The sequence below is a fragment of the Dendropsophus ebraccatus genome, chromosome 2 (genome assembly GCF_027789765.1).
Source record: "Dendropsophus ebraccatus isolate aDenEbr1 chromosome 2, aDenEbr1.pat, whole genome shotgun sequence".
Classification (NCBI taxonomy): Eukaryota; Metazoa; Chordata; class Amphibia; order Anura; family Hylidae; genus Dendropsophus; species Dendropsophus ebraccatus.
Window position 1 is genome coordinate 11800798 of NC_091455.1, and position 18010 is coordinate 11818807.

The 18010-nt window shown below is 52.9% G+C and overlaps 1 protein-coding gene across 10 annotated transcripts in view; it reads left to right on the top strand.

Annotated features, from left to right (window-relative positions):
* Window positions 1-18010, top strand: part of PTK2 (protein tyrosine kinase 2) — a 168706-nt gene that overhangs the window by 45460 nt on the left and 105236 nt on the right. For 7 of the 10 annotated variants that reach the window (XM_069957038.1, XM_069957040.1, XM_069957041.1 and 4 more), the window contains exon 1: window positions 2160-2428. The exons of the other annotated variants lie outside the window; for them this stretch is intronic. In XM_069957038.1, the coding sequence (XP_069813139.1) occupies window positions 2326-2428 (103 nt within the window). In that variant the 5' untranslated portion in view covers window positions 2160-2325. Of the gene's footprint in view, window positions 1-2159; window positions 2429-18010 lie in introns of those variants that run through there. 10 annotated transcript variants of the gene reach the window in all.

The window sequence follows — 18010 nt, forward strand, 5'->3', positions numbered from 1 at the left end:
GGTATATAATTGTATATAGATGGATGTGACTAGAGGGAAAACCTCCATGCTTTATAGTGCTGAACACATACAGTGTAATGGAGGGGATGCCAGCTGGTGTCGTGCCAGTCCCTGGCTGAGGGGTTTCAGCTGGGTGGGTGTATGTGGCCGGTGGCTGGGTGGGTGTATGTGGCCGGTGGCTGGGTGGGTGTATGTGGCCCCCGGCTGGGTGGGTGTATGTGGCCCCCGGCTGGGTGGGTGTATGTGGCCCCCGGCTGGGTGGGTGTATGTGGCCCCCGGCTGGGTGGGTGTATGTGGCCCCCGGCTGGGTGGGTGTATGTGGCCCCCGGCTGGGTGGGTGTATGTGGCCCCCGGCTGGGTGGGTGTATGTGCCCCCTACTGGGTGGGTGGGTGTATGTGGCCCCCGGCTGGGTGGGTGTATGTGGCCCCCGGCTGGGTGGGTGTATGTGGCCCCCGGCTGGGTGGGTGTATGTGGCCCCCGGCTGGGTGGGTGGGTGTATGTGGCCCCCCGCTGGGTGGGTGTATGTGGCCCCTACTGGGTGGGTGAGTGTATGTGGCCCTCGGCTGGGTGGGTGGGTGTATGTGCCCCCTACTGGGTGGGTGTATGTGGCCCCCGGCTGGGTGGGTGTATGTGGCCCCCGGCTGGGTGGGTGTATGTGGCCCCCGGCTGGGTGGGTGTATGTGGCCCCCGGCTGGGTGGGTGTATGTGGCCCCCGGCTGGGTGGGTGTATGTGGCCCCCGGCTGGGTGGGTGTATGTGGCCCCCGGCTGGGTGGGTGTATGTGGCCCCCGGCTGGGTGGGTGTATGTGGCCCCCGGCTGGGTGGGTGTATGTGGCCCCCGGCTGGGTGGGTGTATGTGGCCCCCGGCTGGGTGGGTGGGTGTATGTGGCCCCCGGCTGGGTGGGTGTATGTGGCCCCCGGCTGGGTGGGTGGGTGTATGTGGCCCCCGGCTGGGTGGGTGGGTGTATGTGGCCCCCGGCTGGGTGGGTGTGTGTATGTGGCCCCCGGCTGGGTGGGTGTATGTGGCCCCCGGCTGGGTGGGTGGGTGTATGTGGCCCCCGGCTGGGTGGGTGGGTGTATGTGCCCCCTACTGGGTGGGTGGGTGTATGTGGCCCCGGCTGGGTGGGTGTATGTGGCCCCCGGCTGGCTGGGTGGGTGGGTGTATGTGGCCCCTGGCTGGGTGGGTGGGTGTATGTGGCCCTCGGCTGGGTGGCTGGGTGGGTGTATGTGGCCCCTGGCTGGGTGGGTGGGTGTATGTGGCCCTCGGCTGGGTGGCTGGGTGGGTGTATGTGCCCCCGGCTGGGTGGGTGTATGTGGCCCCCGGCTGGGTGGGTGGGTGTATGTGGCCCCCGGCTGGGTGGGTGGGTGTATGTGGCCCCCGGCTGGGTGGGTGGGTGTATGTGGCCCCCGGCTGGGTGGGTGTGTGTATGTGGCCCCCGGCTGGGTGGGTGGGTGTATGTGGCCCCCGGCTGGGTGGGTGGGTGTATGTGGCCCCCGGCTGGGTGGGTGGGTGTATGTGGCCCCCGGCTGGGTGGGTGGGTGTATGTGCCCCCTACTGGGTGGGTGGGTGTATGTGGCCCCGGCTGGGTGGGTGTATGTGGCCCCCGGCTGGGTGGGTGTATGTGGCCCCTGGCTGGGTGGGTGTATGTGGCCCCCGGCTGGGTGGGTGTATGTGGCCCCCGGCTGGGTGGGTGTATGTGGCCCCCGGCTGGGTGGGTGTATGTGGCCCCTGGCTGGGTGGGTGTATGTGGCCCCCGGCTGGGTGGGTGTATGTGGCCCCTGGCTGGGTGGGTGTATGTGGCCCCCGGCTGGGTGGGTGTATGTGGCCCCCGGCTGGGTGGGTGTATGTGGCCCCCGGCTGGGTGGGTGTATGTGGCCCCCGGCTGGGTGGGTGTATGTGGCCCCCGGCTGGGTGGGTGTATGTGGCCCTCGGCTGGGTGGGTGTATGTGGCCGCCGGCTGGGTGGGTGTATGTGGCCCCGGCTGGGTGGGTGTATGTGCCCCCTGCTGGCTATAACCATGGGGAGACAGTGCAGACTATTCCCGAGGCTTCTGTCCCTTTAAATCCCCAGTCCGGGGTGAGATTAGCATATTAACAAGGTGTATGCAGATGAGGCCCCGCCCCCAGCTCACCGGCCCGGCGCCCCGCCCTCCTCTGCTCTCCGCGGCGGGGATCGCTCAGTCACATTACCGGGATGCGGCGCGAGCCCGGGCGCTGAGGGCAGCAGGGTCCTAGAGCCCGGCCATGCAGTGCGGCTCCCCGTCCTCCGCCCGGCGCTGAGCCCCGGGACACCGTCGTCTCCTCTGCCGGCCGGACGGCGGTCTTATGCGGTTGGAAGTGTCCGGGCGGCCGGGCCCCGAGCAGACAGGTGCCGGCATCTCTATGGAGAAGAGCGGCTGCAGCCCCTTCCCGATCTGCTGGGCTAAAGGTACGGACAGCGGCATCCCGGGGCCCCGGTACCGGCAGCTGCTTAACCCCGTGCTGCCCGGAGCGGCTGGGATGACGGCTTAACCCTCTGCGTGCTGGAGGTGACAGCCATGTCCGGGGGAGGGAGGGGCGCCCGGTAACTCTGACAGCTCCGCCGGCCTGCAGGGGGTTAATCGCCGCCGGTCACGTGATAGAACGGTCGGTTTAATTTGCAACATTGTAACCAGGGAGGGTGAGCTGTTAACCCCTTCCCCACCAGCAATGGCCGCTGGCTGTCAGTGCATGATGGGAGCTGTAGTACGGCCGGAGCACAGAATGCTGGGGATGCTGGAGGTTGTAGTGCGGCCGGAGCACTGAATGCTGGGCATGCTGGAGGTTGTAGTACGGCCGGAGCACAGAATGCTGGGGATGCTGGAGGTTGTAGTACGGCCGGAGCACTGAACGCTGGAGGTTGTAGTACGGCCGGAGCACTGAATGCTGGGCATGCTGGAGGTTGTAGTACGGCCGGAGCACAGAATGCTGGGGATGCTGGAGGTTGTAGTACGGCCGGAGCACTGAACGCTGGAGGTTGTAGTACGGCCGGAGCACTGAATGCTGGGCATGCTGGAGGTTGTAGTACGGCCGGAGCACAGAATGCTGGGCATGCTGGAGGTTGTAGTACGGCCGGAGCACAGAATGCTGGGCATGCTGGAGGTTGTAGTACGGCCGGAGCACAGAATGCTGGAGGTTGTAGTGCGGCCGGAGCACTGAATGCTGGGGATGCTGGAGGTTGTAGCACGGCCGGAGCACTGAATGCTGGGCATGCTGGAGGTTGTAGTACGGCCGGAGCACTGAATGCTGGGCATGCTGGAGGTTGTAGTACGGCCGTAGCACTGAATGCTGGGCATGCTGGAGGTTGTAGTACGGCCGGAGCACTGAATGCTGGGCATGCTGGAGGTTGTAGTACGGCCGGAGCACAGAATGCTGGGGATGCTGGAGGTTGTAGTACGGCCGGAGCACTGAATGCTGGGGATGCTGGAGGTTGTAGTACGGCCGGAGCACTGAATGCTGGGGATGCTGGAGGTTGTAGTACGGCCGGAGCACTGAATGCTGGGGATGCTGGAGGTTGTAGTACGTCCGGAGCACTGAATGCTGGGCATGCTGGAGGTTGTAGTACGGCCGGAGCACTGAATGCTGGGCATGCTGGATGTTGTAGTACGTCCGGAGCACTGAATGCTGGAGGTTGTAGTACGGCCGGAGCACTGAATGCTGGGCATGCTGGAGGTTGTAGTACGGCAGGAGCACTGAATGCTGGAGGTTGTAGTGCGGCCGGAGCACTGAATGCTGGGAAAGCTGGAGGTTGTAGTATGGCCGGAGCACTGAATGCTGGGCATGCTGGAGGTTGTAGTACGGCAGGAACACTGAATGCTGGGAATGCTGGAGGTTGTAGTGCGGCCGGAGCACTGAATGCTGGGGATGCTGGAGGTTGTAGTACGGCCGGAGCACTGAATGCTGGGCATGCTGGAGGTTGTAGTACGGCAGGAACACTGAATGCTGGGGATGCTGGAGGTTGTAGTACGGCCGGAGCACTGAATGCTGGGCATGCTGGAGGTTGTAGTACGGCAGGAACACTGAATGCTGGGGATGCTGGAGGTTGCAGTACGGCCGGAGCACTGAATGCTGGGCATGCTGGATGTTGTAGTACGTCCGGAGCACTGAATGCTGGAGGTTGTAGTACGGCCGGAGCACTGAATGCTGGGCATGCTGGAGGTTGTAGTACGGCAGGAGCACTGAATGCTGGAGGTTGTAGTGCGGCCGGAGCACTGAATGCTGGGCATGCTGGAGGTTGTAGTACGGCAGGAACACTGAATGCTGGGAATGCTGGAGGTTGTAGTGCGGCCGGAGCACTGAATGCTGGGGATGCTGGAGGTTGTAGTACGGCCGGAGCACTGAATGCTGGGCATGCTGGAGGTTGTAGTACGGCAGGAACACTGAATGCTGGGGATGCTGGAGGTTGTAGTACGGCCGGAGCACTGAATGCTGGGCATGCTGGAGGTTGTAGTACGGCAGGAACACTGAATGCTGGGGATGCTGGAGGTTGTAGTACGGCAGGAACACTGAATGCTGGGAATGCTGGAGGTTGTAGTGCGGCTGGAGCACTGAATGCTGGGGATGCTGGAGGTTGCAGTACGGCCGGAGCACTGAATGCTGGGGATGCTGGAGGTTGCAGTACGGCCGGAGCACTGAATGCTGGGGATGCTGGAGGTTGTAGTACGGCCCGGAGCACTGAATGCTGGGCATGCTGGAGGTTGTAGTACGGCCGGAGCACTGAATGCTGGGGATGCTGGAGGTTGTAGTACGGCCGGAGCACTGAATGCTGGGCATGCTGGAGGTTGTAGTACGGCCGGAGCACTGAATGCTGGGCATGCTGGATGTTGTAGTACGTCCGGAGCACTGAATGCTGGAGGTTGTAGTACGGCCGGAGCACTGAATGCTGGGCATGCTGGAGGTTGTAGTACGGCCGGAGCACTGAATGCTGGGGATGCTGGAGGTTGTAGTACGGCCGGAGCACTGAATGCTGGGCATGCTGGAGGTTGTAGTACGGCAGGAACACTGAATGCTGGGAATGCTGGAGGTTGTAGTGCGGCCGGAGCACTGAATGCTGGGGATGCTGGAGGTTGTAGTACGGCAGGAGCACTGAATGCTGGGCATGCTGGAGGTTGTAGTACGGCAGGAACACTGAATGCTGGGAATGCTGGAGGTTGTAGTGCGGCTGGAGCACTGAATGCTGGGGATGCTGGAGGTTGTAGTACGGCAGGAGCTGCTTTACATAGAACATGACTGGAGGAATCTGGCTCCTGGGGTCATATTGTGGAGTGACTCTTTAACCCCGTGTTGGCCGGCTGAGGAGTGTTTATCTCTGTAGGGTTAATTGCTGCCCTGCAGGTGGAAGGTGTCCTGAGAATGATGGGGTGTTAACCCTTTACAGGCCTCATGTGGAGCGTGTTAACCCTTTACAGGCCTCATATGGAGCGTGTTAACCCTTTACAGGCCTCATATGGAGCGTGTTAACCCTTTACAGGCCTCATGTGGAGCGTGTTAACCCTTTACAGGCCTCATATGGAGCGTGTTAACCCTTTACAGGCCTCATATGGAGCGTGTTAACCCTTTACAGGCCTCATATGGAGTGTGTTAACCCTTTACAGGCCTCATATGGAGTGTGTTAACCCTTTACAGGCCTCATATGGAGCGTGTTAACCCTTTACAGGCCTCATATGGAGCGTGTTAACCCTTTACAGGCCTCATATGGAGCGTGTTAACCCGTAATACTCTTTGTGTGGAATGTTCATAAAACTTGCATCAGAAATGTCTGACTCATTGTAGGGGTCCAGGATTAACCCCTTGGCATAGAGGTTGTGTCATATAATTCTAGGTCATGGACCGTGAGGGGTTAATGCAGGTGGTATTAACTCTTTGCACACCTGGAAGGCTCCCCGTGCAGGTTCCGCTCTCACTCTCCCTGTATGCGGTATTGGTATGTAATAGGTTAATCGGTGCGGAGCGGGTGGGTTAACCCTTTGGCGGCTGTCGCTGCGCCCTCTCCTGCGCGGCCTTTGTTATTCCCGTTTCCGCCTGTGCAGCGGGTAACAAAGGGCGAGAGGAGTCAGACAGCGCTGTCAGAATATCACCGTCAGCCATGACACGTGAATTATTCATCCGCACTCTGGGCCGGAGTTCATTCATACCCCGGGTGAGGTGTGCGGGAGATGGTGACGTCAGCGCTGGAGGGGCTGCGCTTTATTTATGGCTTTTGTTGTGCAGCAGAAGGGTTATGGGGAGACGCCAGGCCATGTCTGTCTGCCATGGCTGTCACCTTCCCCCTGCCCGGCAGTAAGGTCACCGCCGCCCGGGGATTAGACCAGACCGTTACATTAATATGGATGTAGGTCGGGGATACAGAGTGACGTTAAAGGACACACCGGTCACAGGACACGTCCTAGGAATGGCGCCAAGTTCTGTGCACCCTCACAGGTTATCACAGCACGTCTACTATCCCCCCCACACAGCAACATGGTAGGGTCTCCAGTGTACCCCCCCCCATAAGCTTACGGTATGGCGGTGCATGCTAGAATGCTGGTAATATCACATGAATGAAGCCCTGGATTACATTGACTCATACGTATACTCTGATAGGGTATATGGGAAGGGGCGGGCCTTATTAGACGACCCCCTTTAAAGAGGTATTCCCATTACTACAGTCACTTTATAATAGTAGCGGCAGGTATAATAGTCCTCAGGATGAGGAGGAGTGAAGGGGCCGCACTTGTCGTCCATCATGGGGGCGTTCTGCCACCCGGACATTGACCTGAGGTCTGCATTGTATCTGGGCTTGTTGCAGGCCATGGTGAGACTAAGGGTGCGTTTACACAGAAAGATTTATCTGACAGGTTTTTGAAGCCAAAGCCAGGAATGGATTTGAAGAGGATAGATCCCAGTCTTTCCTTTATGACCTGATCCCTGTTTATAGTCTGTTCCTGGTTTTGGCTTCAAAGATCTGTCAGATAAATCTGTCTGTGTAAACGCACCCTAACAATTCCTTCCATACTTGTTGTTATCTATTCAGTCTCCTTGTCTCAGTTCTCAGCTGCTGCTTTCTGCTGAAGACACAAAAATCTGTGTCTGAGCTTTTCTCTGTCTCCCCCTCCTGCCCCCTCCCTTCTGAGACAGCTGATGTAACCAAGTACCTGGCAGGCTTTATCTGCAACATTGTAGCTTCTTTGTAATTCTGGGCGGGATAATCACAGTTGATCAGCAACTTGACCTCAGATTTACCTTCCCAGCATTACAAAGAAGCTACAATGTTGCAGATAAAGCCTGCCAGGGACTTGTTTACATTAGCTATCTCAGAAGGGAGGGGGGTGTGTGTGGAGGGGGAGACAGAGAAAAAAGCTCACACGCAGATTTTTGTGTCTTCAGCAGAAAGCAGCAGCTGAGAACTGGGGGAAGGAGACTGAATAGATAATGACAAGTATGGAAGGAATTGTCAGTCTCACCATGGGCAGTAACATATCAGAAGTTATTTCTGAGTGGAATACCCCTTTAATCCGTCACGCTGCACATTTTTTAAAAATCTGCAGTAAATTTTCAGCGTTGCGGATTTTGCTGTGGAGACCTTGCGTTTCTATCACTTAGGATTCTTGACATGATATAGCCCCCAGCTGCGGTCACCTGCGGCTATGGTTTCCGGTGGGTGACCCTTGCTCTCCTGGTACACACATCCTATAGGAGGGGGTGTAGATTTTTGCACACAAATCACATTAATATTTGATGATGGGGGGAGGGGGGCAGCACTTAACCTGCACGGCCCGGATCCCATTACTTTGCAGCCCTCTCAGCCCATTAATGTTTTGGCTAATGTTCAGCCGATCCCTCCCTGTGAATTACTCTTCCCATCATGCCTCTGTGCTCGGGAAGGGGGGGGGGGGGCGCATGTCATGTGACCAGGCCAATGAAGCCCGTGCAGCAGAATCCTGTGTGCTGGGAATGCCAGGTCCATTCAGTAGGGAGAGGCGGTCACTGAGGCCGAGGTTTGGTTTCCCTCTCGCTTCCATTAATAAACACTGCGCTGCTCTCAGGCCGCATCCTGCACAGCTGCAGCTCTGTTACTGTGTGATAGTACAGGGTGACACTGTGCTATACAGCTGCAGCTCTGTTACTGTGTGATAGTACAGGGTGACACTGTGCTGGGTGCTGTACAGCTGCAGCTCTGTTACTGTGTGATAGTACAGGGACACTGTGCTGGGTGCTGTACAGCTGCAGCTCTGTTACTGTGTGATAGTACAGGGACACTGTGCTGGGTGCTGTACAGCTGCAGCTCTGTTACTGTGTGATAGTACAGGGTGACACTGTGCTGGGTGCTGTACAGCTGCAGCTCTGTTACTGTGTGATAGTACAGGGACACTGTGCTGGGTGCTGTACAGCTGCAGCTCTGTTACTGTGTGATAGTACAGGGTGACACTGTGCTGGGTGCTATACAGCTGCAGCTCTGTTACTGTGTGATAGTACAGGGTGACACTGTGCTGGGTGCTATACAGCTGCAGCTCTGTTACTGTGTGATAGTACAGGGACACTGTGCTGGGTGCTGTACAGCTGCAGCTCTGTTACTGTGTGATAGTACAGGGACACTGTGCTATACAGCTGCAGCTCTGTTACTGTGTGATAGTACAGGGTGACACTGTGCTGGGTGCTATACAGCTGCAGCTCTGTTACTGTGTGATAGTACAGGGACACTGTGCTGGGTGATGTACAGCTGCAGCTCTGTTACTGTGTGATAGTACAGGGACACTGTGCTGGGTGCTGTACAGCTGCAGCTCTGTTACTGTGTGATAGTACAGGGACACTGTGCTGGGTGCTGTACAGCTGCAGCTCTGTTACTGTGTGATAGTACAGGGTGACACTGTGCTGGGTGCTATACAGCTGCAGCTCTGTTACTGTGTGATAGTACAGGGTGACACTGTGCTGGGTGCTATACAGCTGCAGCTCTGTTACTGTGTGATAGTACAGGGACACTGTGCTATACAGCTGCAGCTCTGTTACTGTGTGATAGTACAGGGACACTGTGCTGGGTGCTGTACAGCTGCAGCTCTGTTACTGTGTGATAGTACAGGGACACTGTGCTGGGTGCTGTACAGCTGCATCTCTGTTACTGTGTGATAGTACAGGGACACTGTGCTGGGTGCTGTACAGCTGCAGCTCTGTTACTGTGTGATAGTACAGGGACACTGCTGGGTGCTGTACAGCTGCAGCTCTGTTACTGTGTGATAGTACAGGGACACTGTGCTATACAGCTGCAGCTCTGTTACTGTGTGATAGTACAGGGATACAGTGGTAGATACAGGACACCCGTCTGCACAATGACATCTGTAACTTCTTGGGTTTCCTATTATCCTGATCTCTCGTGGCCGTCAGTGAATGAACGTGTTACATCCAGATAGTGAGGAGCCAACATGCTGAGAGTTCAGGTTCAGCAACATTCTACCAAACTCCAACACTCAGCATGTGACTCCCAGTGTCTGGAGAAGTTGGATGCCGCCCTAGGGGGTCCTGGAAACCATGAACACTACCATAGGCCAAAAGTTGTATCTATGTTTGCCTGGCAGCCCTAGCCATGCTTCCAACTTCTCCAGACGCCAGGAGCTAAATGCAGAACCCGGACACTTTTCTGAAGTTCTCTCCTCACTATTCAGGATCAGTAATGTAATGTATGTACACAGTGACCCCACCAGCAGAATAGTGAGTGCAGCTCTGGAGTATAATATAGGATGTAACTCAGGATCAGTAATGTAATGTATGTACACAGTGACCCCACTAGCAGAATAGTGAGTGCAGCTCTGGAGTATAATATAGGATGTAACTCAGGATCAGTAATGTAATGTATGTACACAGTGACCCCACCAGCAGAATAGTGAGTGCAGCTCTGGAGTATAATACAAGATGTAACTCAGGATCAGTAATGTATTTACACAGTGACCCCACCAGCAGAATAGTGAGTGCAGCTCTGCAGTATAATATAGGATGTAACTCAGGATCAGTAATGTAATGTATGTACACAGTGACCCCACCAGCAGAATAGTGAGTGCAGCTCTGGAGTATAATATAGGATGTAACTCAGGATCAGTACAGGATCAGTAATGTAATATATGTACACAGTGACCCCACCAGCAGAATAGTGAGTGCAGCTCTGGAGTATAATCCAGGATGTAGCTCAGGATCAGCAATGTAATGTATGTACACAGTGGCCCCACCAGCAGAATAGTGAGTGCAGCTCTGGAGTATAATACAGGCTGTAACCTGGGCTCTCTCCTAGACAGCACATTGTTATATTAGTCAGTCAGTCACTGTTAGTGTCAGTCAGGTTGGCAGTATGAGGAGGCTCTGGTGGGGTATACAGCAGAGTATGTAGATAGCTCAGGTATACGCTATATAGACTGTAGCAGTGGGGGTTCAGGGGTTAATGTGCGGTGCAGTGTACGGGATGTCTCTCCAGCTTTTTGCTTATTTTGGATGCTGATCCAGAGGAGGATCAGTGGAACCAGCTCACATGTTTGTTTTATTCCTTCACGTTCAGTCCAACCTCATTTTCTCTCAGCACTTCTTTTGTGAGGACGGATGATATATGGGCTGTTTATCTCCTGGTTTATCCCGCTGTGATCAGAGGAGCAGGAACAGGGAGGACAGAACACTGGAGAATTAAAGGGGAACTCTACTGGGAGGCCAGACACCTGCAGCTGCTCCTCTGGCTCTGCTCTATAAGATGTATATACATTGGGTCTCGTCTATCCCTCCCCCCCCCTCTCCAGTGAATCTAGGGCAGTCGCCTATTGTTCCCAGTAACCCAAAACCCGAGCGTCTGCTGAGATCCTGTGTGCGACCTCCATCATCCTCCCCTAGTACCATACTAGTGAACGTTGTGTACTGCAGTCATGGGTCCGTGTACGAGAAGATCTGCGTCCGACTGCTGTAATATTCCTGTAATATGGGCCCATAGTGTAATATACTGTGTGCTGCTCCACCATACGTCAGCTATCCAGCAGTGCTTTCCTCCATTATACAGTGTCACTGGTGTGGACCCCAACTAACAGCGCCCGCTCGGGGTCCCCTCATGTTATGTCTTAGTATATTACCCTCTATTTCCCATCATCTCTGTGCGGAGTCCTTCTGCCATAGAGATTTGTTGCTTCTGCCCCCGCTGGGATTGGGAGCTGACGGTAGGCATGTCAGACGTCTCCTATTATATGTCTATATGTCCAGGACCCAGTGTATATTCACACACTGTAGACTTGTTGCAGAAATCTCCCATTGATGTGAATGGGTATATAGGATCCAGCTCCCTCCATGGTCGGCTCTGGGATCAGGACCTTTCTTCATACATGAGCGGATACGAGGGGTTGATCACATTTTGTCATTGTCTAGAGGTGGGGGGGCATGTGATAGCGGCTTCCTATATCACCCAGTGACTCCATTACTCACATCTGTATGGGGGGCACTGGGGACCAGTCTGACAGCGTTTCGTCCTGTGCGCCATTAACTCTTTCCAGCCCTGATCCCTGCGGAGCGCCCATTGTTCAGCGCGGTGTACCATGTATTCTGCATATCTCTGTGCTCCAGGGGTGGGGGTTCTCCATCATTGTCTCCAGCATGGGGGTGCCTAACATTGAGACCTGAGGAATGTCTTCCTTGTATGTTTCCAGATACTATTGAGGGGCAGCGGGAGACATTGGTTTAGGCCCACTTTCCTAAAGCTGCTCCTCCTCTTCTATTAAATAGGCTTGTGGCCTCTTTGTGCCAGACGTTTCTACTTTCAGGTGTATTACGTCACCTCCTCATACAACACGGGTGTCACGCTGCGGCCCTCCAGCTGCTTCCCAACTACAATTCCCATTGTGCATAGCTGAAGCTTTGGCTGCCCTGGCATGGTGGGAGTTGTAGTTGTGTAACATCTGGAGGGCCACAGTTTGACAGCCCTGTTGGCTTCCCCAGTATTGGAGGTTCTCTGCCATGGTTTTGTAGGCTAGTTAGACACCTATAACACCTGACAGCTGTCATCTCCACCAGTGTCCAGAATAGAGGGGGGCGCTGTGCTCTCCTTGGATATTCGGGTAGGATAAGGCGCCAAAACAAGACTCCCCAGCCGCTACTTTCTAGGCCTCGTCGTGATCACATTGCTGATGGATCTGACCCGTGTGAATGATTGGAGTGGTCCTGGTGGTCTTGTGGCTCCATACTCACATAAGATCACTAGCTGACCCTCTGCTCTATTACATGATATACTGTTCCCGGTTGCTAGGTAAGCCGCCTCCTCTGTCGCTATTCCTGAGCCCCACGTAGCAGTGCTGACATTTTCACCAGGCTTTCCGGCTCTCGGTCCTGGCTGCCATTTCTCCTCACAGTAATTCTGTCTCTGCCCCCCTGGCTCTTTCTTTCCACCCCACCCCCGCTCCTCTCTGTTTGTATAGGGAAGCGATGGCGGTGTGTAACAGCTGCCGAGGTGACAGATACTCCACCGGATATTATACCAGGGATTTGTAAACAAAGCCATTGTAGTATATAGTATATCCCCGGCAGATACAGAGCTCAGCAAAATGTGGATTGATCCCTATATCGGCACTAGAAGACTTATTAGTGGTGGATATGGATAGAAGGCTTCAGAATGATTTATATTCTTAAAGGGGTACTCTGGTGATTTTTTTTTTTTTTTTTTTTAAATCAGCTGGTTTCAAAAAGTTCTATAGAATTGTAATTTACTTCTTTTTAAAATCTCCCATCTTCCATTACTTATCAGCTGCTGTATGTCCTGCAGGAAGTGGTGTATTCTCTCCAGTCTGACACCTCTGTCCATGTCAGGAACTGTCCAGAGCAGGAGAGGTTTTCTATGGGGATTTGCTGCTGCTCTGGACAGTTCCTCACATGGACAGAGGTGGCAGCAGAGAGCACCGTGTCACACTGGAGAGAATACACCACTTCTGCAGAACATACAGCAGCTGATAAGCACTGGAAGATGGGAGATTTTTTTTTTTACATAGAAGTAAATTACAAACTTATAGAATTTTCTGAAACCAGTTGATTTGGGAAAAAAATAGAGATTTTTGCTGGAGTTCCCCTTTAACGATAACCTGAACAGAGAGTCTCCTCCATCCTAGTGCTCGGCTATAGGCTTTGTCCCTGCACAATAATTTGCAACCAAAACCAGGAATGTATTGAAAACACAGAAAGGCGATGTTCACACACTGTATAAATTGTGTAGATGGTCGTCATTTAATGGCAAATAACGGCCATTGTTTTAAGATAACAGTAATTATTTGGTGTTAAATGGCGGCCATCCACACAATTTCAGCAGTGTGTGAACTTCACCGTTCTGTGTTTTTCAATCCATTCCTGGTTTTGGTTGCAAATTACTGAGCAAAAATACTGCGTGTGAACATGGTCGTAATCTGTAAGGAAACCTGACAGTCAGTGATCAGATTCCCTGCAGCGCCCCACCAGGAAATATGAAGTATTACACTGTTCTCATATATAATTAATTGAACTGGTCAGAGTCCTCCAGGGAAAGAGACACTCTGTACAGCTCTTCCCTGATAATAGATGAGAGTCCGGAGTTGGATGTGGTGCGGGATATGTGGGTCGCCTCTATGATCAGAGCGATATGCCTGGGATATAGTGACCTCGCTCTCTGCCGCTACATGGGAGGCGGTTGTAGCTTCTCGCAGCTTCTTGCTATAATTTTAGTTTTGGCAGTGTTGCTGTATACAGTACAGGCCCCACAGATCAGGGACGGGTGACCTGCCGCCCTCCAACCTTCGGCTCACCAGGCATGATGGGATCTGTAGTTCTGCAGCAGCTGGAGGTTCCCCATCTCTGCCATAGAGATTTGTTGCTTTTGCCCCCAGTAAGGTTTGGGTCCTCCAGCTGGCAGTAATGTCAGACGTCTCCTATTATACGTCCAGGATCTGTAGAGCTCGGATACATCTATGTGAGATTTTTAGCCTCCTGGTGTCGGGGTATATTCACACAGTGTAGATGGGGATACAGAATCCAGCTCCCTCCATGTTCAGGTCTGGGATCAGGACTTCATACATGAGCGGATACGAGCCGCCCATGGTGGTCAGGGTAACCGCGTTTAGTCATTGTGCCCCCCCCCCCCCCCCACCACAGTCCTGTGTGATAGCGGCTTCCTATATCAGGCAGGGACTCCATTACTCCCATCTGTATGGGGGCACTGGAGACCAGTCTGACAGCGTTACGTCCTCTGCACCATTAACTCTTTCCAGTCCTCATCCCTGCAGAGTGCCCATTGTTCTGCACTTGTCACTAAGGATTATAGAGGGCTCCAGGGTAATGCTGCCCGCCGCCTGCCAGCCACAAATCCCTGTCGTCATGGCAGCAGATCAGTGACCCCTTTGTGATGCTGCACTTAAACTTGTGACCTGCATCCCCTTGCGGTTGAGGGGGAAGGGCGACCTTCCATAGGGATTCACTTCCTGCTGGTGGAGTGTTATGTAGTGAAGCCTTCGGTCATGCGTCTATGGAGTCCTGAGCCTTGTGGGGTGCAGGCAGTGTGTATTATAGCATCTAAGGAGGCCTGAACCTTGTGGGATGCAGGCAGTGTGTATTATAGCTTCTATGGAGCCCTGACCCTTGTGGGATGCAGGCAGTGTGTATTATAGCATCTATGGAGCCCTGACCCTTGTGGGGTTCAGGCAGTGTGTATTATAGCATCTATGGAGCCGTGACCCTTGTGGGGTGCAGGCAGTGTGTATTATAGCATCTATGGAGCCCTGACCCTTGTGGGGTTCAGGCAGTGTGTATTATAGCATCTATGGAGCCCTGACCCTTGTGGGGTGCAGGCAGTGTGTATTATAGCATCTATGGAGCGCTGACCCTTGTGGGATGCAGGCAGTGTGTATTATAGCATCTATGGAGCCCTGCGCCTTGTGGGATGCAGGCAGTGTGTATTATAGCATCTATGGAGCCCTGACCCTTGTGGGGTGCAGGCAGTGTGTATTATAGCATCTATGGAGCCCTGAGCCTTGTGGGGTGCAGGCAGTGTGTATTATAGCATATATGGAGCCCTGACCCTTGTGGGGTGCAGGCAGTGTGTATTATAGCATCTATGGAGCCCTGACCCTTGTGGGGTGCAGGCAGTGTGTATTATAGCATCTATGGAGCCCTGACCCTTGTGGGGTTCAGGCAGTGTGAATTCTAGCATCTATGGAGCCCTGAGCCTTGTGGGATGCAGGCAGTGTGTATTATAGCATCTATGGAGCCCTGAACCTTGTGGGATGCAGGCAGTGTGTATTATAGCATCTATGGAGCCCTGAACCTTGTGGGATGCAGGCAGTGTGTATTATAGCATCTATGGAGCCCTGAACCTTGTGGGATGCAGGCAGTGTGTATTATAGCATCTAAGGAGCCCTGACCCTTGTGGGGTGCAGGCAGTGTGTATTATAGCATCTATGGAGCCGTGACCCTTGTGGGGTGCAGGCAGTGTGTATTATAGCATCTATGGAGCCCTGCGCCTTGTGGGATGCAGGCAGTGTGTATTCTAGCATGTATGGAGCCCTGACCCTTGTGGGGTTCAGGCAGTGTGTATTATAGCATCTATGGAGCCGTGACCCTTGTGGGGTGCAGGCAGTGTGTATTCTAGCATCTATGGAGCCGTGACCCTTGTGGGGTGCAGACAGTGTGTATTATAGCATCTATGGAGCCGTGACCCTTGTGGGGTGCAGGCAGTGTGTATTATAGCATCTATGGAGCCCTGAGCCTTGTGGGATGCAGGCAGTGTGTATTATAGCATCTATGGAGCCCTGAACCTTGTGGGGTGCAGGCAGTGTGTATTCTAGCTTCTATGGAGCCCTGAGCCTTGTGGGGTGCAGGCATTGTGTATTATAGCTTCTATGGAGCCCTGACCCTTGTGGGATGCAGGCAGTGTGTATTATAGCCTCTATGGAGCCCTGACCCTTGTGGGGTGCAGAGTAGACAGTGTGTATTATAGCATCTATGGAGCCCTGACCCTTGTGGGGTGCAGGCAGTGTGTATTATAGCCGGGGCCCTTGTGGTCACCCCCTCTGATTTTTATAGTGCCCAATCCTTCTATGTGACCCCATCAGAACAGGTTAATTAACCCTTAATTTGCTGTATATGGAGCCGCCCCGATATTCTTTGCAGCCATAGGGAGGAAGGTATGGATGTTTCTGAAATTTATCGAGGCCAAAAGGGACTATGACTCACTAAAGCCCCTGACCCAAGTTATTGGCTCAGTCACTATGACTGGTGGGGAGGTCTGATCAGTTAAAGGGATTGTTTACCCCAAATGTTTTTATTTTAAATCAGCTGTTGCCAGAAAGTGCCAGAGATCTGTAATTTACTTCTATTAAAAAATCAGTCAGCAAAATGTGGATTGATCCCTGTATTGTCTCTAGAAGCCTTATTAGTGGTGGCTATGGATAGAAGGCTCCTGAATGATTTATATCCTTAAAGGGGTTAAAGGTGAATGAAATATATATATATATATATATATATATATATGTATATATATATATAAAATTATTATTATTATTTTTTTTTTTTTACTGAAATCAACTTTTTCAGAAAGTTCTTTAGGTTTGTAATTTACCTTTTTAAAATAAAAACCTGTCTTTACATCATGTGACTGTTCTCTTATAAGTTTTGGGGTTGGTGGCCCCTTTAAATCCCCCCTATAGGACAGAAGAAGCTGGTGGTGGTGGCTGTGTCCGTTACTGCGGGAACGTCACTGACCTGACAGGCAGAGCAGGAATTTCCTATATCGTGTCATCACACGCCTGCAACGCTGCTTCCACCAGAGCGGAGCCGGACCATGTGTGTATATGTAATATGGACAGGAGGCGGCTGTCACCCGGTCACCGCCGCTCCCCGCCCGCCTGCCGCCCCTGACTCATCAGCTTTCCCTTTCATTGTGGGAGGTAAACAAACAAAAATACAGGAAAGCTCCTGAGCAAACTCTGAGAACCAAGATCTCTGCTGACTGTCAGTGACTGGGAACAGCCCAGACATAGTATTGAATCAATTCCCATCATAGACAGCAGGACATAGACATATGTATGACAAGCCCAGGTGTGCCAAAGCTGGCCTCTCAATTCCTTATAGTGGGCTGGGTGTTGTATGTTTTCTTAAAGGGGTTATCCAGGATTAGAAAAAGGAGAGATACTTTCTTGCTAAAACAGTGCCGCCCCTGTCCTCAGGTTGGGTGCGTGGTTTTTTAGTTCAGCTCCATTCACTTCTATGTACTGAGCTGCAACACCAACCCATTCACCCAAACCGGGGACAAGAGGAGTACTGTTACTGGAAGAAAGTTGTTATGTTGCTCTAAGGCTAGAGAACCCTTTTAAAGGGGTAGTTCCCAAAATAAATTCTTTAAAATCAACTGGTGGCATAAAGTGCCAGAGATTTGTAATTTACTTCTATTAAAAAAAACTTCTGTCTTCCAGTGCTTATCAGCTGCTGTATGTCCTGCAGGAAGTGGTGTATTCTCTCCAGTCTGACACAGTGCTCTGTGCTGCCACCTCTGTCCATGTCAGGAACTGTCCAGAGCAGGAGAGGTTTTCTATGGGGATTTGCTGCTGCTCTGGACAGTTCCTGACATGGACAGAGGTGGCAGCAGAGAGCACTGTGTCAGACTGGAGAGAATACACCACTTCCTGCAGGACATACAGCAGCTGATAAGCACTGGAAGACTGAAGGTTGTTTAATAGAAGTAAATTACAAATCTCTGGCACTTTATGCCACCAGTTGACTTTAAAGAATTTCTTTTGGGAACTACACCTTTAAAAGGGTTCTCCAGCCTTAGAGCAACATGGCCGCTTTCTGCTACCAGTTAATTTTAAAGGAAAAAAAAAATACTTGGTGAACAATCCCATTAAACTCACCTTAGCGCTGGTTACAGTTGTATCTAGTTTAAGGTCGTGTTCACATAGTTTTGCCTTAACTTTGATAGAATCTCAGTGAAAGTGCAACATTTGACTGATCCATTGCAGCGACCTCCCCCTCTGTGCTGCTGGGTGCAGGT